We start from the raw sequence: 25,591 nt of genomic DNA on the forward strand, positions 1-25,591 counted from the left end.
ATGGTACAGGTAAATTGGGACAATTAATATTAAAAAAGAAAAAAGAAAAAAGAAAAAAGAAGAAAAAAAAAGAAAAAAGAAAAAAGAAAAAAGATTATCCATAATCATTATAATTATGTGTAAACATAATTCATTGTTCTTATTTCGTTACTGAAATAAAAAATATCAATTCTATTTCTTTACTTATAGTGATTGCCACCAACAAATCACATGTCTTTTTGAGCAATGCTTTATCAGATAGATAAGTTCAGAATTCTCTGAGGTTATACCTAGTTTTTTTGTAATGCAACATCTTTCATTGTGAAAATTCTAAAATTTTAAATTATATAATAATAAACAAATATATTTATAAAACGATAAAAACAAACGTTCGATTGTACTCGCGTATAATAAATAGCCTTTAAATACAAAAAAAAAAAATGTTTCTCTACATTTTCAATATAGTCATTCATTTGATTTAGACGCTTAATTATTAACATAATAATTTATTTCAGATGAAAGAATGTCAGGAAAATATCTATATATTTCTGAAACAAAATATATATTTTTTTATACACTGCCCCTTGAAATGTTAATTTTACATTATTAACAATATACAATTCTAAAAAATATATAAATATAATATAATGAGTATTTATTCTACATTCAATTGGTGTTTAATATACCGATGATTTATAAATGTTTTATAAATGATTATGAAAACAAACATTTATAAATTTAAACTTAATATTTTACGATAAAATGGTTACAATGTTAAAATAGTTATGATACTAAAACTAATATGATTTGTATTTGAAAGTACATAATTGACTTTTATATTTATTACACAATATTTAATTATTTAATTAATACTCGTTAAGTGTTATTGCAAAGTGAAGTTAAGGTTTTATGCAAAATATAACAAAAAAAAATGTACAAATAAACCGATTATATATAATTTGTAAATATGTGTAGTTACATACTTATATATATATATATATATATGTACATTATAAATAATACAAGTGAGAGCCGTTAATTTTCTCGTATATAAATTATTTGTTTTATATTATTATAAGAACGGTCCATTGCTATTAATAAATATTATTTTTATCAAACTAGTAATGCATCCTTCTTGGTAAAATTCACTGAAACTGTAATTATATTGTAAATAGTAATATTTTATTAATGTTCGTTATCAATTTATCAGACTAGACTATAATTGAGCAACAATTGTGCTATTAATGAGATTCATATCTTTAATAAATCTATTGTGCTAATTAATTTATTATTTCTATCTATTAATTACAATTTTCTTGGTTGGGCCGTTACATATTACAGAAGTTACATACATATAGTAAATAAGCTTTAAATGAATTTCATTTTTCATTTATTTATGCAAAAATTAATGTTTCGTTACCTGACTTTTCTCATATATAATTATTGATATTATGTTTATTACTTGATAAAGGATAATACAATTCGAACAAATAATTTAAATATTTTAGTTATTACAATTCTTTAAAAAGTTTACAATAAAATAGTATAAATTCGGTTTATAAATGTATACAAACACACATATAATTGTACTTTATATCAGATGAAGAATTTTTTGAAAATGCTTTGTATATTGATTAATAATTAGTATAAAAACTAGAAAAGTTTTTGAAATTGTAAAAAGTAATTTCTTGTCATCAATTTATCCTCCTATACAAAAACAATTGAACGTACCAATGTAATATTAAAACGTCACAGTTTATTTAATTACGTTCGAAAAAGAATTGTTTCATATAGATGGCCTTTTAAGAAGAGCACTGTAAAAGAAAGGAAAAATTCCAAAGAGATGTCACTGAATTTACGTACTGCCGAAGCATCTGAAAAATATGTCCATTCACGTCGAACGACTAATAGACGTAGAGAAGCTGTGACAAAGCGTAGACTTCGCTTATTTGCGCACTCGGGCTTGCACGAGAACTCGAACGCCTACGTATCGATCGATGTCGCGCGGCAAACGCGCGGCACTTGTAAATCGCAATGGTGGATCATCGCCTTGTAGTCTCAGCTCGCGCCTCATAAGCCGTGTAATTATTTTTCTAGCGTTGAGGAGGTCGAGAGAGAAAAGCAGTGATTTTAATCACGGGACACTCCACTGCTCGTGATTAATCATCGTAATTGACGAGCACGTAGTTTCAGACTACATGTCCCGTATTACATGCAGAATAATATATTGCGAGATGTTTCTACGAGGACGATTTTTGACGATATTTGCGGGGGACTGCGAAAATTGAAATTTTTAAGCGCTCAAGAGATTTCAGAGTTATTGGAGCTACGGTTGCTGAATGTAAGTTTCATCCATTGATTATATGTATAATGAAATGTAAAAAATCAATCAGCAATTCATTATGTCTAAATGTGTGATTTTTTTATTTTTTTAATTACATAGTACGTAGTTTGTTTTCGGAAGCTCTGAATTTAAATATATAATCATTTACGTTATAATTATAGGAAACTTATGAAAGAATTCACGCTTATTAGAATATATATTATTGTACTATTATTGTTACTATTACACCGGGCGCGCAAGCACACACATGCACATTGAACATGATAAAGTATGAAAATCATAATTTCACACATATTAGTTTCGTTACCGTGATGATAAATTTTTAACTTATTTATGTATTTTTTATATTATAGCTCATATATACCATATAAATACATTTGAAATATATATATATATATATATATATAGAAATATATAGATCTAGAAATATATATATATATATATATATATATTTAGTTAAGTATATGAAATATATCGACCGATTTTAGTTACACACAAATTTTCTTTACTTTTGTATTAATATAATATATTATTTACATTATACATAAATTTCTTGGTCATTCGATGCCGAGCGAATGAATTAGTAGATAATCCATGGCGACTCGAGTTATGTTTCGTCAAAGTCAAGTATAATAGAGAACCAGTATTTTTCTAATACGGGAATATTTGACATTGATTGACGACTAATAATAAGCGATTGTCTGTACAATTAAACACTGAGCGTTTAGAGGGATGACTGAGACAATCGATATACATGAGCCGATCACCGATCACATGCTGACGAAGTTCCGTTTTCGGGTGAAAGTAGGCATTTTACAGCAATGAGTAATCCATTGTCTCAATGACGATGAAACTGAGACTATTGGAGAGACAGATCAGTGGTTCTCTAGACAGTCATCAACAGAATCGGTCGTCGAGACGCCGGTGTCAGGTGTTATATAAGTAGATAAAGGGCGTCGCGAGTAACACGACTACACAGGACTCATAGGGTAAGAAATGAATTTTTTTTTTTTTTTTTATTTATTTCATCACATACATTAGTGACGTATAAATAAATAAGTATTTATGTCATTATTTACTCGTTAATTGATTTGTTTAGTTGCATTTTCGTATATGATAGAATCTGTTGTTTGCATAATAATTTTTTATGCATCTGCTCTGGCTTGTAGTTACCGAAGATAAGGAAACTTACTTAAATTATTACGTACTAAACAACGTTCTATGCACATTACCAATATTATTCTCTATATCGTATGGCAAGTATGACAACCGATACAAGGACAGTAAATGCAGATATTCCTAATCGCGGTGTTCTTACTTTCTCACCCCAAACTTCGACCGATATTCCAGATATTTGATATCGTTGGTCACTCGATAATACGAGCATATCCAAGTTTTATGCGCAATTTAACAAAAATTTTATAATATTTTATTTAGTACGTAGCGCTATCTGATAATTTATTTCACGATTGCGGAATTGGTATAGTCGTAACATGGAAATTTATATAAAACTCAGTACTCTATAGGCACTCTTCCTACCCACTAAAACATATTAAGTAATGAGTCATGACGTATCGCCATTTCTTAAAGTATATGTTTTAATTGCGCGAGTGTGCGAGTGTGTGTGAGTTCCACGGCTTTTTTTTTTAGTATAATGTGATTAATCAAATATGTAGAGAATATTATGCGCATCGTTTAAAATATACATCAAATATACAGCGTATGTACTGAGGTTAAATTTTCCGTAATATCTTCGTAAAATTATAAGGGAAACTATTACGGAGCAGTGTATTTATATTTCATTTTATTATTATTATTATTATTATTATTTATTTATTTTTTTTTTTTTTTTTTTTTTAATCACATTAAGTCTCCCGTGAATTAATGTATTTCAGTGATATATAGTCACGTAATTTATATAAAATGCATTTGCTATTAATTTTTTTTATATTTGTTGCATGTTTATAAATAATTGGTGAATATTGCTTAATTAAACGAATAGTAATAATTAGGTAACTTTTTTTTTTTTAATAGATATTGGAATTAAATTTACATGATATACCTACATCTTTTAAACTAATATTCTATATTCATGCTAGAAAATAAAATAAATTAAAAATTTTGGCTTACATTCTTAAAAATCATTAATTTTCATTTATTTCTCTAACAATATCTAGTTAAAATTCATACAACGCACATTAAATGCCTAAAAATTTAAGCCATAAATTTTAAATATTTTGTAACAATATTTTGAAGGATTAAAATAATTAAGGATCATTATCGACATTGGAAATTACTGTAATATAAGAACAATTCTTGTCAATTAACGAACCAAGTACTTTACAAAAAGTGCTTTAAAGAAATCGCTTGATATTATGTAAAGCTCTTTTTATTCTTTTCACATTAATACTGAAAGACTTTTATTTTAATGACAAGTTATATCAATTTCTAATAAATTATGCACTATGCATTAAAATAATTAATTATATTTCAGTTCACTCTATATACTCTCATGATATAAATTTTAACGAGACTTCTTATTTCACATTGTACCTGAATGTTTTATGTATCATGCTTTATAAATAAATCTTCACACCGCTGCTTTCGATGATAATAACTAATATAATTAAGAATAATTAGGATTTCGAATAAAATTAGCCAAATCCTTAAATATTCTACATTTCAAGATTATTTTTTACTTAATTAATTAATGGCCGGCTAGTCGGTTAAATCATAAATTTTAATTATATATCGCATAATTATTGGCCCTTTAAAGATAAATATATTAATATGATCGATTACGTTGGTCCAATATTTATGGGAACGTTACCAAATACAGGTTGAACTCTTCATTACAAGCATTCGATATCATGTAAGGTATAAGCATTTTAGATACTCAAACATCGCTAAGTTTATTGGTGATAAATATGGCTGCCATGGTTTATCGATTATCCAGTTTTCGCACGATAAATAATTGGCTATAGTTGCCAAAATAATTTACGGCGCTTTATCCTCTAAGTTTTATTTTGTTGTGGCTTAAATTTGTAATTTATGGTTTTTTTTTTTTTTTTTTTTTTTTTTCGTCAACAATCAAATTACAAGGATAAATTAAAAGAATACTCATTAAAAATGAATGATAGAGCTTTAAGGATTCGATTAAATGAAAATAGTGTCACCGACGATGCAAGAAGGCCTTCAATGCTTCGAAAAAAAATTAAAACTTTAATGTATGAAGAAGTTTATAAAAATTTTCACATAAGTTAATTGAAAAATAAGAAAATGATATATGAACTTGAAATAATGGGCCAGTGCTCTCAATACTCGCTGATTGTAAATAAATAATTTTAACGAAGATACAACCAAGATTTAGATAATATCAAATATATTTAATATACATTGATCTAAACAAATTTTCTTTTCCAAATTAGTATTAAAATTTATTATTAAAATCAAGATTTTCAGATTCTCTTTGATAATTGGCAACGAAATAATATAGAAGCTATTACGATTGCATATTATTAAAATCACTAATTTTATTCACTAATTAATTACACTAATTGTGCTATACTCCTGGATTAAGCTTACTTAAAAAATTCACAAATACAGCACTCAAAACTCTATTGTCTCTTAAATTTCATGGTAAAAACGCTGACAGTTCTATGGTAAGATAAATTGAAGAAAAATTTGGCCTACGCTACGTGCATTAAAAATATCGTTGCTTAAAAAATTCCATTTTCAATCAAAATATTTTATTGAAATAATTAATTTGTTGAATTCGGAATATTTTTAAAATATTTCAGATTATTATAAATCTGCCTTGAATTACTATAAATCCTTTTATAATTCTTTCTACACATAGATATCACCGAAATAATTTGCAATATTGAACCTTTCTTGTTCATATGTACATATATTAAAGCCTATCCATATAAAATTAGCAATATTATTTATACATTGAGAAAAGCAATATTTGAGTAAATAGTTGATGTATATGTAATTGCAAAAATATGTATTAATATATTATTAGTAATTTTCTGGGTTTGAAAAATGGTTTTGTTTAAAAGATTTAACAAATCTAAATGTACACGGCAAAGGAGTTTATTATTCAATGATTACGCATTGACAATCATTATTCGCGCATAAATTGCTGAGCAAATATTGGCAAATATTAACAAATATATATATATATATATATATATATATTATTATAATTTATTATCGTTTTTCAGTATCGTTTTAAAAACACATCATGTACGCGCGCATTCACGCCATTTCCATGTAAATGATAAAAATAATAAAATATATAAATAAAAATTATTCCATTATCATGATAGATTAACTTTAATGTATCATAGCATATTAAAGTTTGGCTAATACAAATGGCATTATAACATGACAAAATTTAATTGTCTCATCGTTTCGTATATATATCGAGTAACAATTATATTGCAAAGGCTCTCTTTCTCCCAATAATAGTGCATCGTTAGTACTTAGTAATTAGACAAACTCCTTGCCCTTAGAAGTACTATATTACCGGCAGAGTTGTTCCCAAAGGAATAGTGACTAATAGCCGTGACTTTAGCGAATCGACACTTCCCTCGGTACCGCCATTTATTTACATAAGAAGCAATAGGCAGAGCGGCGGTGGCGGCAGGCACGCGAGAGGGATGTCGACGAGGGTATGCCGGACAGAAAGTTTAAGGGCGAGTAATGAGATCGGCGGAGATTGGGGAATGGAAGGGTTGGCCTGGGCTGGACTGGGCTGGACTGGGCTGGTCTGAGTGGGTGGTGAAGGGCGAGGGGGAGGATTGTGGGGATGACGGCGGCGGCGGCGGCAGCGGCCGCGTGGCTTGCGTAAATGGCAAGAGCAAGCTCGCGAGGATTCGCAACCGAGAGTAGGGGCGCGCAGCATCGCGCGCCGTCGTCGTTGTCATCGTCGACGATGTCGCGGTCACTCCCCGGGCGCGCTGACGTCGAGGAGCCAGTGCGCCGCCAGACTCCGCCGGTGCCGCGACGCGCATCCCACCGATACGTTGGCTTAGCTACTGATCGCGTCTCCCGTGCCGCTCGAGTTACCGAGGGACGGACACTTATTTTGGGATGTCACAATTGAGATTAAGCGCCGAATGACACTCATTGAGTACGTCCCTTTCATTAATCTTTAATTTTCTGTTCGTTTCTCCATTGGGATTATTAGACTATTAGTTAGCGGCAATCGAGCGGCACTTATCATGTCGTTCGAAAGCTCTTTGCCGAATTCGTTTATCGTTCATTATCTCCTCGTCCTTCTCGTCCTCATCATCCTCCTCATCCCTCTACCTCATTTATTTCAAGACTTTTCATTAATATTCAGTGTATCGCTAGAGTTATTATCTGCGGAAATACTTTTCTAACGATTCGCGGGTGGATACGTTCCCACTCATCTATCCAATTCGTCTTTACTAGATCATACATTAAAATTATTCTTCTCATTATCTTACGTTATAAAACATAAAATTTAAGCCACAACCTTTTATGGCAAATGACGATACTTTCATGGATTCATTTCCGAATTTTACAAGCCCATTGTACTTTAGGGTTAATTCTTATTGAACAGAATAATAATGATAATCAAGTAATTTTTCATCGATTACAGTGTGAAACAATCTATTTGGAATTATTAATGAAATATTTGTTTCTTCTTAGAGTCAAACATTCATTTTGTATTTCATAATGACACATTTTAATATTTATTAACCCAATAGTTTATTATTTAGACTGATCTATATTATAAATTACATATGCCATTCATATGAAATACATAATTAATTATAATATAGCACATTCGAGGCGATTTATGTTTCCAAACCCTTTGACACTTATACAATTTTTATTTGCCTTTGGTGGATGCATTTTTTACACAATTATAAGCTTCCCAAATTTAATAATTTCCAAAGGTTTAATATATTTTTAATAAGAATTCGCCTGTAATTAGACTGATGTTAACGGTGAGCTATTTGATCAATATTACTACTTTATTCAAGTTGTAAGTAAAGAGACAACATTATTTTTTTTACATTTGATTTAAATATGTGAATATTAATAATTCGGGTGATACAATTTTTATGCTTATTTCTTAAAATTTCTTAAAATTCTTAAAATTATTTATACTTTATATAATAAGTACATGATTTACAAATATATTTATTGAAAATATCAAATTCATTGAGATATATTTAATTTTAAAATAATAATAATAAAATAATCATCGAAGTATAAATTAAATTAAACAATTAAACGTGCAATATCTTAGTCACGATAGTTTAAATCGTTTTTAACAAATACGATATCGTTAAATAATCTAAAATTACTCACCTGATGTACTAATAAAAAAATTGTCTAAGATAATAATGTAGAAATTGAAAGTTTTATTTCTGTAATAATAAAATATTTATTTTTTAAGTCTCACTAAATATTATATAGCAATAAATTCATCATTTTAAGCGTAAGGATAGACCTGCGCATATACCGCCTGTGCATAAAATGTATACATTTTCTAAATTTAAAATGGTCAATTAATTACTTTATAGCCTTACTCCGTCTCCGACAAAATTTATTCCATTACGAAAATAATTTTGTATAATATATACAACATAATTTTATATAAGAAGACAATACTTTTAACGATTATTCGATACTTTTAAACATTATGTTTCATAAAATATTCATGCTATCTGCATTCTCATTACTTGTAATATATCTTACTTTATATTTGTTTAAAAAAAATTACCGACAATTTAATAATGTTTTAATTAAATTATTTCAAAGTTCATAAAACCCAACCTACTTTCATAACATACGACTTTTTATATTATCATTAATTTAAACAATAAACTAATAAACTTTGCGTTAGAAGTATTTTGTGTTCTTGTGAAGTGAATTTTTGTGTTATTTTCTGCAGCTTTTTATTGTTAATCGAACTGGTTCATCAAAAATATGAAATTCAAATAGTGAGATAATTTGAAAATCAATTATAAATATGAGCTTTCCGAAAGTATTGAAGGACTCGCAAGACATTGGTTCAAGTGTTTTTCTTTTATCAGAGTATTCATCAACAATAGGTAGTTATATGATTTTAAATATTATACAAACGTGTGAGTAAGAATCTATACGCACAACTACATATATATATATATACATATATATATATATATATATATATATATATATATATATATATATATTGTTTTTTTATATAAGTTGTTGAAAAAACTGTGGATTTATTTATTCATGTTGCTTTAATAAAATTTTTTAAGAAATTGTATTTGACTCCAAGATTTTAGTATAACAATAATATTATATTATATTCTAATTTTTATAATCAATAGGAAAAATAAAAAAAAAATAAATTTAATTAAATAAAAATTAAATTAATTATATTAATTTTTTAATTGATTTATTTATCATATAATATTAATTCATGAAAATTTTTTAATAAAATGTATTATTGAAACATATCGAATTAAATTTATTAATCATTTGATAATCTATTTAAAACATATAAACATATAGAAATGAAGTATTTGTACAAAAATATTATACGAAATATTGTATGAAAAAATGGATTATTACTTACAATTGATGTTCATTTAATATTTAATAATAATTAATTAAATATTAGATGGATGGAGCTAGTTTATAAAATTATTAACATAAAAATTCATTAAAAGTTATTACGGCTAGATAAACATTACAGTTCATAATAAAGTAGATGTAATATAGCAATTTGAATATGTTATATTTTACTTTTATATTACAAATTTATATTATTTTATCCTCAATGAAAGAAATTGTTTTACAAATTTTATAGATTAACAGGATTTGATACAAATATTACAATGTGTATTATAAGATAACCTAGTTTATGTAGAACTTGTATAAAAAAATATATTATTATTGGAATGAAAGACGCTTTTGTATGTCATTGAAACGAATGATGTATATATAAAATTCATATAATTAGAAAATAATTTTTCATTACTTTGTTGTAATATAAGAATATATGCTCATAATATCCTAATATTTTCTTTATATTCCCATTACCATTATAATCAATTAATTTGAACTATAAAAATATTGACTGCTTATATTGAATTTTTATATTTATGAATAAAAGCTTATAATTATTATTTATAATTTAGCAATATGTTATAAGTGTTTGTAACTTGGTTTACTTACATTTAATCAAACTAAATATATCATTCAATTCATAGACGATTAAATTCTATTTTTATTTTTTAATTTAATTATGAAATATTAAAATTTCGATTAAATTAATGACAAATTTTATCAACTTAAATTAATCTTCATAAAATTTCAAAGTAGTAGATATTATAGAATATTGGTAGAAATTTTTTTGAAAGAAAAATTATGTGCATATTTGGATGTATTGAAAATTGTTTTATTATACGGTAAAGAAAAATATTTATTTCTTATCTACTGTTACGTAAAAGATTGAATCATAAGGATTTATGTGTTTTGATTATATTTTAAAATTTTTTAAAGAAAAAAGTATTTCTGACATAAAAACAATATATATATATATATATATATATATATATATATAAACTTCAGTTAAGTATTAAATAACTTCATTTTGAAATATACTGATATTAATAATATCGATTTTACAGAATGATTCTGTCTTAGAGAAAATGTAGTTGTTTAACTATAGAAAAATGAAGAAAATATTTGTAATATTGGTAATTTATAATACTTTTTCATATACATAAAAGTATAAATTGTATGAAATTCGAAATGATGTTCATGTTTTTTTTTTTTATTAATAAACATAATATACGGTGATTACAGAATTCATAAAATTATCATAAGTGTAGCATAATGTACATATTATGGTGTTATTAGCAATAATAATATCAATGATATCTAATAATTGCGTAAGTAAATATTTTTATTTGAAATGTAGAAAATTACGAATGAATTTCTTATGTGTAGTTTGAATAATATTTTAAGCTTTGCCATACAATTTCTTTCAATAATAAGTATAATAAATTTGATAATGAAATGAAACTTTAACGAACTCGGTTCGACGTATCCAATTCAAGAAATTGTTTCTATGTTTTAAATTTCACTTTAAAATCAAATAGGAAATTACGTATTTTAAGATGATATAAAAATACACAGTCGGCAAAAGTTGTTGCTTTCTATTCTTAACAAGTTCAATAATATTAAATCATCTTCATCTCAGTGGATGTCCAAATTCATGTTTTTATCGTTATTTAATTTTAATTGGCGGACAAGATTTTACATTCTACAGCGTCCTCCTCTCTATATTTCAATTACTTTGTCTGCTCCGCATGACCACCAACATTTTTCTATAACCTCTTTCTATTTATCAATGTAGTCACTTAAACTTTTAATTGGCACAGCTAAAATACTACATATCTTTCCTATAAATTTTGTCCTTTAAGTAACCTCTGTTATTATTTATTTGAATATGAATCGATTGTTTTCTATCTATTTTCCTTTGTAAGATTTGTATGATATATTAAAGAAATATTCGAATACATAAACCGTCTATTTATGCGGAATGTATTGTCTAGATAAGCGTTGAAAATTTGAAAACTATTTTTATTAAATAATTCAAAAAACGATTCTGAGGTGAAAAAGTAATTATATAGATGTTGTAATATGTGTGACAAATTTGAAAAGAAGAATAATTATATTAATTATTATAAATATCAAATTTCTAGATTTATAAATCCCCCTTGTGTGATTAAGTATAATTAGTATGATTTTGAAAAATTTACGATCCACGATAATAAAATTTAATAAAATGAATGTGAAACTATGATCAATGACGGTTTAATAGAAAATTTCCAAAGATTCTTATCAATTAACAATTTTTTCATTTAATTTTTGCATATATAAATGAAAGAGTTTAGACGAATTAAAAAAGGATGAATGTAATGTTTGTCCATGTGTGCATATTTAATATATCATTTTGATTTATTCCTAATAAATGAAATTGTTTTTATTATTCGTAATTCAATTAGCATTTTTCGAATTAGTTTTACAAACCCTATAAATTTAACATTGCATTTTATATTTAAAAATTTCAATTAATAAAAGTACCATTATTAAACTTAATTAATTGATTAATTAAAGTACCAAAAATTAATTATTTCAAACAGTTGATAGTTTCTGATTAGGATTTTATATATTTTTAAATTCTGTTATGAAGATAGACTGTAATTTTTTAAAATATCGAATAATTACAAATATTATATTAATTTTTAATTGATTAATATTTTCTCAATACCAAATATAAAAAACCATACAACAACGACAATGAATAAAATTTAAATATTTTAAAGGCTATAAATCATCTATTTATATCATAACTTTGTATAATTTATAAAGGTACTTCTTTTAATACTTCATTATCGAAATTATTTGATTTTTCAAATATATATATATATATATATATATTTATATAAATGTTTTTTCAAATTTGGTTTTATATTAATTAGTGATTTTTTCCTCATTTATCGTTTAAAATTTTTTGGATTTTGCAATAAAACTATTTTCAATTGGCTGTACACATTTTATAAAAAAAATTTTTTTTTTTTTCTTCAAAATTGAGAATGTTTAAGCAATAGCAAATTTTGAAAAATACAAAAAGTGGACTCATTTATTTTACACTCCCTATGACAAACTGAATGTACTTTTAAATTTTAAAGCTTTTTAGAAAAATTCAAGTGTATCAGCTGAAGTATGAAATGTACATTAAGTTTTTACTTAATGACTGAAAAATATAAAAATATTTTTGTGTTTATTTGTATGAAATATATAATGTCTGAAATAAAATTAACAATCTATTAAGAATGTTTTTTTATATTTGATGATAAAAAATACAACTTCTAAAAATTACATGTTATTCAGGGTGAATAATATAATTCTGCATTTGTATATTTTATATGGGTTTTATTATTATTTTATATGTTTATACAAACATGTACGTAAAATTCAACAAAAAAATTATATTTAAAATTTACGTTTTTCTAATATTAAATATTCCAGTATTTATTAAAGTAATAAAACTTAGTTGACTTTATATTAATAATAATTTCATATTTTGTTCGCATAAAGTTTTATATAATATTACTTATGAAATCATATTTATATACAAAAATAATATTTCAAAATTCCATGATTTGTTGTTCTTTATATTTAAAAATCATGTTAAACATTAGTGTATCAGGGCCACTAATAATGTATTTAATTATTTCTTGTTGATTCATAAGGAGTTAATTTTCATTAAGACGTAATTATTAATAATATTATTAATAATTATAATTTATACGTTAGAATGTATTATTCTCTGCCACTTAATAGCATTTCAAAATTTCTACAAATTTGTTACAATCGATTAATTTTGAAAGTAATGAATAATAAATATAATTCTTACTCTTTTTATATATATATACATAATTTTTATGAGCAAGTAGTGATATCCTTGTCGCTCAATATGAAAACCTTTTTTTTTTAACGTATTATCATTTAATACCCACATTTATTAAAATTACATTAGTAACTTTAAATAATCAAAATTTTGAATATTATTATATTATTGAAATTATTTAATTATCTTTATATCATTTTTATTAAAATATATAAGCATTTTAATATTAAGATCAAAGTTAGGTATTTTTATATTTTAAAATATTCTATAACATTAAAAATACATCTAGAAAGTGATATAGTTGAATGTTGAATATCTCTTTCATTATATTTCACTCTTTATTTAACATTAAATATTTAATTATCCATGAAAATTTATAATTTTGTATTGAATTTGATGCGAATCTATGTAAGATATTTATAAATATAATAATTAATAAATAATGCATAAGAATTCCGGTTAGCTATTTATATATAATATGTCCTAGAAATATGTATTTCATTCTTATACATAATATATAAAATTAAAACTATAATAATTATAATAATTATATAATGATATTAGTTATACAACTTAATTTAAAATTAGTAGACAATATGTGTTTATATAATAAAACTAGAATTTACTAACTTTTTTTTTTAATTTAGCGATGCTAATTGAGAAGCTTTATTCATTAAGTGGGTGATACCAAAATGTAACCAAAGTTGATTTATATCTATCGATTTGTTTTCTTGCGCACTTTGATTAAACAAATTTGCATGCATCCGGCGCATCAAAAACTTCGCGACAAAAGATAAAAAGAGAAGCAATTCGAGTTTCGTAGTAAATGAGAGACAGCGAGAGAGAGAGAGAGAGAGAGAGAGAAAGAGAGAGAGAAAGAACGAAAGAGTGAGAAAGAATATACACAGGTACACAGATATGTAAGAAAAATAAAAGAATAGAAGGCATTGGTGAATAAAGATTGATAAAAGTCATTATGAAAAGAAAAAGAAAAATTTGAATCATGAGAGAATAAAATTGAATATAGCATATATAAAATATCTACAGAGCATATACATGTAGATAATAAATTTATGCTTAGTAAATTAATTATATCGCGATATCAATAGTATAATCGATAATTTGTTTGATTGGTCTACTAGAAATTCCTTCGCTATTGGAAAAATAGACATACTTGACAAAAGTTTTTTAATTACTCAAAAGAAGTTTTAACTGCTCCAAAAAATAGGTACTCATTAAATTTATATGTAATATTTAAATTTGCAATTGTAGCTGTCGTTAAACAAATTTAATAAATAATTACAGCAGATAAATGTATTATATCGCTTGATAAACAATTGTAGTTTTCTTAAATTTTTAATATTCCATTTTATTATTTAATTTATTCTTCTTAAATTAAATTTTAAATTTATATGTTTGGACCAGAAAAACTCAATTATTTGCATTTTGTGGAATAAGTTATCATAACTAGAATATATATTTATTTACCAAGTATTGATTAGTATTTTTAAAAGTCCATTAATACAAATATGTTTTGCCTTACAATTTTAATTGTAGATTTTCTATTTTTCTAGAATACTATATAATTTATTTTTTTATATGGAAAATTTTTTAAATTGAAAAAACATGTATTTTTTAAAAATCAAATAACTGTTCAACGTGTAAATTTGTTTAAAAACTAAAAAATAACTTAAATATGATAATGTTTAATGAAACGTTAAACCTGACGAAATATAAAAATATTAATTCCTCACGGAAGTTGTAATATTTTTTAATATAAAATAACTATAAAAATGGTTTAAAGGAAGGCATTTGATTTTGAATAAATTTATAATAAAAATGAAAAAAATTAATTTTATAAACAAATATATAAAAAAAAATAAATATATATATATATATATATATATATATATCGAAAAATATATACATAATATATATAGATAACAATGTTATTATTAATTTTAAACGTAATCATCAACTGTAACAAAAACTTGCTACATCTGTAACTTAGTTTGGCTTACAATCATCAAACAGTTGTTACATCCGACTTGAATTATATTATCAAGGAACTTAATCCAAATAATGTAATAAACTCAATGGTGGTCATGTGCTTCATTTTTCATATTAATAATGTTTAAAGTGATTAAAATTTTTTATCGAAAAGATTGTTTATCGAAGCTTTCAATCTCTATCGTAAAACGAACTATGAATTGTACTTTAAATTTTAAAATGAGCGCAGACTTTAAAAATGTAAAGTCATAAAATTATGGATCACGGATGACAATGATTTTCCGCAAAAAAGTTTTTTAATATCGATACTAAAGTTTCTTTTAAAAATTATCTATTTGAAATTTACATTATTATTTATTTTTAGAAATTTATTTTCCAAAAGAAAATAATTTTATTCTCTTAACGTTACTTTAGTATCCCTTCCATTTATGTTCTTATAACTCAATATTCATACCAAATATTGAAATAATTAAATAATTAATATACGTTAATAGTGAATTTTGATCTGAAATTAGAAATATTACATTAATTAAAAAAATTAATTATTATATAATAATATGATATATTTATAGATTAACTATTAATAATTATACTATTAATCATTTTTTAAGTTTTTAAGAATGAAATTATTGTTTAAGTAAACGAGACTCTAACGTTACTTATATAATACACTTAACAGTATGGGTAAATAACATGATAATCGTAATATTATTTTAAGAATTGGTTTCACTATTTTCATAGTAAACGTTATAATTACATATATGGGTACAGAAAATAATAGAAATTGTGCATATTTTCAAAATATTTAATTAAATTGGGAATTATTGAGTAATTAATTGTTTTAATTATATAGCTATTATTGACTATTATTATAATCAAATTCATAAGCTTGAAGGCACAATCCCTAGAAGCACAGATTACTATAATATATAATTTCAATATTACATTGTTTTTTAAATAAAAGAAGCTATTTTATATATACATTAAGAATAATTAATTCATTCTATGATTCTACTATCAATTTTCAAAATGCGCCATTTATATTCTTCAATCTTAACATTTCACTAGATTTCGATAATAATAATCGTTGTAGTCACCGCGTTTTGTTGCTTCAACATATATCTTATTTTATGACATATTTGAACTATTCACATAATATACAGGCATTTAATTTTATTCGTCTATTTAGAATTTATATGCCAATTTACCAATGAAATAATTTCCACTCTATTTGATAGCGTACATATACCGAAGAGTAATGGACTGTCGAGTAGTTTTTGTCCTACAATTATCACTTATAATGTTATACACTTGTATAAATATATTAATTCATCTAATATATAATGCAATTACCATTGGAAAAGAAAAAAAAAAGAATAGATTGGAAAATAAGATATGTAGATACTTTGGAAGTAACTTCTCTTAGAAATATCTCTGTAAATTCAAATAATTGAAAAGTCATATAGGAGATTGAGACCATCGTATTATAAACTACAGGCATCAGTTCTTAAATGATTAACAAAGACAAAATATGGAAATCATTTGAAATATCTAGTTATAAGCGTTGTTACGTTAAAACACGCTTCAATTATGCTGAAATATTTTCTTTTACAACATATAAAATGTATTGTTTTCTCAGATATTTTATTATAAATATAATTTATTATTTTATTTTTCTTCATTTAACTTATATAGATATATAATTTTGCGGCATTTGGCAGTAAGTGTTTGAAAAATTCTAGATTATTGATAAAAAAAATTCAAAATATATCAATATAAGTATGTATAAAAACTAATTTATCTGTGAGAACATATAAACATGATGTTTAGCAGGATATTCATAGAAACCGATATAAATCGCTCATCGTCAATATGTTGCAAAGGGCCTTTAGTTGCCTTTTGCGAAGAGAGGAAAATTGACAATTATGAGCATGAATTTAAGCTCATAGTGACTTGTGCGGCAAAAATTCGCACTTGATGATGGGCTCGGGCGCGAACAAATGGAAAGGTACGGAATTGATGACCGACGTCCGCGATTCAAGGATTAAATTGCCGACCTTGACGATCGGATGCGGCATGGAGCATTTGAGCACTGATGAGCCCAACAACAGCGGACTCGCGTAGGTAGCATGTATAGTAAATAAAGTAACGAGGATAACAAACTTACCATCACTGCCAGCTGCACAGATATCATTGTATTAAACATAAACATTATTAGATAAAAAGGGATTTCAATACCGAATTGCAAACAAGCCCTCGCTTATACGCCCATTGGTTCGTACATGCATTATCGCTAACCAATGCTACACCGCTAACCAATATGTTGATAATACAAGCATTTGCACTTAAGAATCGAAAGTAATAAGTAGATGACATTGTATTATTAATGTAAGGATACTATGACGAAAAGATGCGTAAAAAAGGCTTTATAAAAAAAAATATACATTACTAATATATTTGTAATTTAAGTAAATAATTTGTATTTACTAATAAGCCTTAGATAATAAAATTATCTATAATTTGGCTATAATTGGGACAGAAATTTTCTGAATTTAATAAGACAACTTTTTCCGCGACAAACTATATTATTTTATAATTAATACTTTACATTTGTAACGTACTTATTTACAAATTCTAGATCTTCCTTGGATATATTGAAAAAAATTTTCAGTGTTTAAGTATTATATAATTATATAAATATTATATTATAATATACAAAAATATGTCCTTAGTATTCAGTTTTTATGTATAATAACAGTAAATTGTCACGAGAAACGTTGATAATAATGATAAAATATATATTACCGATATGTCAAGGTTCAGCTTGACCAGGAGTTCAATGTTTAATTTAAGAAAATTGACTGTAAATTTTTGTAAAAAATTCAATTACAAATTGTGAATATCATGAATAATAAATTTGAAATAACAGTACTCGCGAAAAACTAATCCTGTACTATGTTATTTATATGAGACTGATATGTACGCTTATACTGACACATACATTTACTGGAATACGTATATAATACAGGAGAATATTTGTGTGCGCAAACTTTGATATTCACTTTTTCTTTATATAAGGGAATCTCGTATAATACAGATGCTAACTGCATGTTTAAAGTATCAGAATAAACTGATTAATTAATGTAAATATATAATTATAATTTTTTAAATAAAATATATAAATATAATTATAAGTTATAAATATATAAATATAACATTCTGTTCTATATATACACAACATTCGAAATTACTTATTATTAGAATTATATAATTTTTGCATTTCATAAAAATATCTCTACAATTTATATTCATTTTAGCAAAAAAAAAAAAGAAAAAAATTTATTCTCATATTAATTCTTAATGTTTACTATTTACGTAAAATTCAAAAATAAAAAAATTTATAATAAAATGTGGAACAGTGAAGATTTTTGCCTTTTAGAGCAAAAACCTTATTTATTTACTGATATGATGATTCTCAATTATATTAATTATTTATCGAATTATCTGTAGAATATTGTAAAATTTTGCATAGAATAAGAATAATCACACACAGTATGGTCGAAAAATAAATGAATTTTATTCATTTGATTGAATATTAATCATGAATTTCATTGAATATTATTCATACGAATGAGCAAATAGAGTGAAAATATATTAGTCCAAATACTTTGAATTATGATTTTAAATGAGTGAAATAAAGGAAATATCTGATAGTAAAATTATCATTACATATAGTATCGAACGATATGTAGAATTTCTAATGAAACCAACTGATTAAATGATCTTTTAGATTGGCCGAGTGCTATGCCCGAATTAGAAACATTAGCTAATATGCTACAAGAGCAATACTCTCCTGGACAAATGCTTCGCTTTCTCTTCCTCCTTGCGCATTATTATGCACTTGGCGGCAACCTTGAGTCAACAAACTCACCCGACAACTCGCCTCTCATCAGATATAACAATAAAAATACTTCATAATTCATACGCTTACTGATCCCAGCCATGTTTCCGGAGCGTCGATGGAGAATCCAGCCTCCAGCCTTGTACCGCACTCGTTTACCCGAGTATATAAGCCACTTTTTATCCAACCAAGTGCTCTCACATACTATCCCATACTCCATGATTTTTGTCTCAATATCATTTACGAACATCTGCTTCTCACTCGGAACTCCCATACTCTTGGGTAGACGATATTGCGACTCTGCTCGCGTTATTTTCATCGGCGTTTCTATCTCTAATCTGCTCACAATTCTAATTCCTCGTTTCATTAAAATTATATCGATTAATATGCGATCAAGTCTAATCGACAAAATTGTACCTATGCAAGCTTAAAAGGGAATGTTTATGTTTAATTAACTATTTTAAATTGCCTAATATCACTCTTTCATTATGGATGTAACACCTGATCACATGGTAACTCAAATATTCGCACGAATACTTATTATTACACACAGAAATCTTTATGAAATCTTCTAATACAAATATTATCATTAGATCACTATACTTAAGAATTGAAAACTACGTATTTAGTTAATTATTTAGTAATTTCGAGAATCAATAAATAAAATTGAAAAGATTTTATGTTTTTTGATAACAATACATCTTCTAAATAATCTTTTACGATTAATTTTTTATTTAAAGAATAATTTTTATTTAAACCCATAGTAAGCCTTTTCTTATACGAAAAACAGTCATATTTTTAAAATTCATATTTTAAGACTGTGGTTTAAGTAAATATCAAACACTTTGTTATTTAAATTTTTATATTAAAATGTTTAGCTTTTTTAATATTTTATTTTTTAATCACAACACATTCATAAAACATTATGATTATGATTCTTTATAAAAAAAAAAAAAAAAAAAAAAATACCTATATATTTCTATAGATAATTTCTCTAAATACTTTATAATGGCAAAATGATAATTTAAATACTATTATAGCAATAAATATAAGTTTTTGTAAAATCGTTATTCGTGGAATAAAAATTAATTATCGAAAATTAGCGAGAAACTAAATTTTTGTTTTATTTTTTGTCTTTTATAAATTTAATATTAATGACAAGTTCCAATGAACCTCCTGAAATTGATTTTACTTATAAACATTTATATGTAAATAAAGAAGAATTTTGAATATTCAATTAAGTCTTGTGTAGAGTTTATTAAAAGTTTAATATATCTTTAGATCAAGTAACTACGCATTTATAGAAATATTCGTAATAACTAAATAAATACATCCATTTTAAAAGAGTTGAAAATTTGAAAAAAATATTATTGACTATTTATTTTAATACATATTTCATGATAAATTAGTATTTGTTCGAAAAATGATTAAACATACAAAGCTGATAATCAAAAAACTAAATCAATAGTCATGTAGAATTATGTATGGATTAATGTTGAAACGATACTTATATTTTTTAATAGATATTTACTTAGTCAAGAATATTATTTTGTATTATTTAAAAGAAATCAGAGATACGCTTGAACGAAAACCAATTTTTTTTTAAATTTTTGTCAAAATCAGAAAAAAATATTTAGTACAATAAAGTTTTTGAATGTAACACATTTATAAAATCAATGTTGTTTGATCTTCATATACGATCTTAGTATTTGTATAAAATTAATCGCTGATTTTATTTAATATTTAAATTTTTTTTTTAAAATATTTTAAACTATTTATGAATGGAATTCTAATAAGTTTTCATTTAAACAGAGTAATGATAAATTTCTTTCAATATATATATTTTTATAATGTTCATTACTAATATCCCTTGTTTTTCTCTATGATTTATTAACAATATTACAATTTTTATAAATATTATAAGTCAATCTCAAGCTATTTAAAATACTTTATATATTCTAAAAATTTCAAGATCGAGCTACGTTTAATATATTTATTTTATAAAGAAGCCTTCAAAATTCAAGGTTGCGCCCTTTATTTCATATACAGATTGAGTATTCAATACTAATTTTATTCAATGCTAATTTCGATAAAAAATTTTTATTTACAATAAAAACAAACTTGCTGTCTATCAATATTATAATGATTATTATTATAATTTAGTTTAAAAAAAATTAATTTAACTGTATAAATGGTAATATTTTTATTACATTTATTTGACACTATTATATATTTGATTTAAATGTCGTTAAATTTATTACATTACAATAATTACAAAATTTATTCGTATTTCTATTATATTTCAATAAGGACTTTCCGTAAGTAATTAAGAATCGTATAAATGAATTTATGGAAAATATAAAGTATTAAACAGATATGTTCGATGTGAATGAATTAATTCGACTTTATTAATCTAATATATAAAATTAGAGAATAAAATTAATTCCTTTGTTCCTTTGTAATAAGTAAAATTATAAGTTCTTTCATAACCCTTTTTAAGCTTTGGAATAATAACGTTTGTTTGGACAATATTATTCTTTATAATATTTTTAATTAATTAAATTGTTTATCCATTTCTTCAAAATAATATTAATTATTTAATATTATATATTTATATATTTTTTAAATATATATAAAAATTATCTTATAAATATATTGTAATAGCAAATAAAATGTACATAAATCATTATTGAATCCGTGATTTAGAAGATTAAATTTATAAAGTCAGCTAATGTTTTCTCTCCGTTATATTATTTTTAATGTTATTAAAGTAACGTAATTCAGTTAGGGATTAATTGAAAATTACAATTATTTAAATTATAGCTATTAAACGTGGATATTTTAGAAGGAAAATTAATTTTATAGTTTCAAAGTACAGATAATATAATAATATTCATTTATTAGTTTTTTTTTTGTTGTTGTAAAAAGTATTAATTACTACATACATTATCTTATTCCCTTTAGTAATAGAATATCGTTTGTTGTATTCTTAATCCTACGTGTGTTTTTAGGTTAAGCAGTCATAAAAAATTTACTCTACATTTTTAAAGCGTTTTCTAGGTCTATTTATAAGTATATTATTACTGTTCACATTATTTCAAATAGTTGCACTAATTGATAAAAAATGAATTTCTCAATTCACATAATTTACTTAATATTAGAATATAAATTATTAAATGATTTAATCATTTTTATTTTATGATTAAGACATTAATTCATTACATACCTCATTCATTCGATTTTATATAATATATAGGTACATAATTATATGTTATTAACCTTTATTATTAACGTTGTTAATAATGAACGTTGTTACTAAGAACATCTGTTATTAATCAATGGTAAAAAAGTTTAAAACTATTAATTTCAAAAATATTGAAATTTAAAATTGCAATTTTCATATTATTTTTTTATCCGTAATAATTAATGCAGTTGTATCATAGGCAAAAAAATATATTATAAAGTAAATATTTTTTTACATTTGAGGATATACGTGATTTTTTATTTTGAATAGTTTAATGATGATTTAACTCTAAAGCAAGTAATTGTAATTTATTTATTTGTTTTTTGATTTGTCTAAATATCTATATATCTATATATCTATATATCTATCTATATATATATATATATATATATATATATATATTTGGAGTTGTTAAAGTAAGTTAATTATGTACGTCAGAAGTATATAAAAACTATAAATATAATTTAATTCGAATTTTTAAATGGAAATTTATTAATACCTATAGAGTATTCTGCTATATTTTACGGAAGATACTAAGTAAAACTTTATTGGCTATCATCTAAATTATATAAATAGGTGTTTAAATTGTGTTTATGAAACTTAACTTCAGGCCGATGAAACTTGACAATGTAACGGCACAATCGCATCTTAATAATGACGTGGTAGTTCGGAAATTTGGCCAATGCAACTTAATAGAAAGTGAGATTGAGATTATATAGTACGAAATAACATAGAAACATGAAAACAAGATTGAATAATTTCAATGTAGAAAAAACTACTTTCTATTAACATTCTAATACAATTATTTTAGTACATCTTTATATGAATATGAAGTAAATATGTATTAATTTTATTAATTCTTAGCGTATGAATTTTCAAACGTGTTTCAATTATCTAAAAAGCAGGTATAATCAATAGTAATTAAATTGTAATTAAATTTGTCACATGTTATATTTAATTAATTTGGAATAATTACGTGACACATCTCTATCAAATATCAGGTAATATTAATTTATTTTTGGATTAGACTAATTTTATACAATTCTATTGGTAAATACAGTAATTTAAAAGAAAGTTTTTAAATATTACAAATTACATTTATTGCATAAAATTGTATTTTTAAGCACTCCTACTACTTCATTTAAATACTAAGTACTTATTAGCAGAAGTCAAACAAAATTCGCTTTTACTAAATAATTGCACTCGGGGATCAATATAGATGGTATTTCAATTATGCAGCCATATTTACGGAACGAATATATTAAATTACGAGTGCTTTGTACTTTAATTTGCTGCTTAAAATTTTAATGAACCGTTTTAGTTTAATATTATTCTAAAAATGGGAGTACTTATTCGAATTTTTTTTTTTTTTTTTTTTTTTTTTTTTTTTTTTTTTTTTTTTTTTTTTTTTTTAATATATATATATATATATTATATCTCAAAAATATTGTTCCTTTGGTCGTAATACTAATCACATCTTTCTCGAAATATACATAATATATAATTTTCAAACTTTTTTAAAATTAAAATTACTTTCATAATCAACATTTGTAGTACTGTTTTTGTAAGATTTTCTCTTATATCACATTTGAATCTCATTTATTTCGACATAATACTGAATGTTATAAAAAAAATTTCTCCCAGCAAAGTTTCTTCATCTGTTGCATTAGCTAACCACAATGACCATATAAATCCATTTATTTAATATCATTTCTGCATCGAAAGATAAATCAAATAGTCGCTGATAGTATCGACAAATCCCGAGTCATTAGCACAAAGAGCAACGAGTGGTCGGCAATGAGCCTCGCTCATTCCATTTCAGCCCATCGGAGAATCTCGTGTCCTTGACCTTGAAGAAGCCGATCCAGCCAGATGAGCCGATGAGTCAGATCTCATCAGACAAAATAATAACAGACTCCTATCGGTAGGCGGCCGGCCACACTTGCAGCTTGTTATCCTCTTCCGGCAACCAGTTGTCCTTGTACCGGATTCCAAGTGTATCGAGTATAAAAGCAGCGAGCCCGAATCCCGACGCCATCAGATTCCTTCTGCCCTGCACCAAGATACTTATAATCGCCGCTCTAACCATGTACAAGCTCGTGATCCTCGCGACGTGTTTGGCCGTGGCCAAGGCTGGACTCATCGCTGCCCCTCTGGCCGCTGCACCACTGGCCTACGCCGCCCCGGTCGCTTCAATCGCTTACGCGGCGCCCGCGCCCATCATCAAGGCCGCGCCACTAGCTTACGCGGCACCGGCCCCCATCATCAAGGCAGCCCCCCTGGCCTATGCAGCACCGGCTCCCATCATCAAGGCTGCCCCTCTGGCCTACGCAGCACCAGCTCCCATCATCAAGACCGCCCCCCTCGCCTATACCGCCGGGCACATCATCGTCTAGTAAACTTCCTATCTTCACGACGAGAACGAGTTGCCGACTCCACTTACACGAGATATCTCGTCTCTGAACATTACCGAGTAATTAAGCACGTACCTGTACTGGAATTCATCGCGCCCTGATCACAGCCGACCAGGCAATAGGCGTCTCCTGCTATGGCGCTGATCAAAAATACGCGCGAATACAATTTTCTAAATTGATATTCATCTGTGATTAATTGTCGACCATTTGAATAAATTATTGATTTTTATTACAA

At 25.3% G+C, this 25,591-nt stretch overlaps 1 protein-coding gene across 1 annotated transcript; it reads left to right on the plus strand.

Moving 5' to 3' along the window:
* On the plus strand, positions 1-25,591 carry LOC105368390 (cuticle protein 12.5). The gene is given in 3 exon segments (XM_011507399.1): positions 1-9; positions 22,710-22,783; positions 24,984-25,591. Coding segments are annotated over 3 exon segments (438 nt in total). The 3' UTR covers positions 25,339-25,591.

This window comes from Ceratosolen solmsi, unplaced genomic scaffold (assembly GCF_000503995.2).
Source record: "Ceratosolen solmsi marchali unplaced genomic scaffold, CerSol_1.0 scaffold6, whole genome shotgun sequence".
Classification (NCBI taxonomy): Eukaryota; Metazoa; Arthropoda; class Insecta; order Hymenoptera; family Agaonidae; genus Ceratosolen; species Ceratosolen solmsi.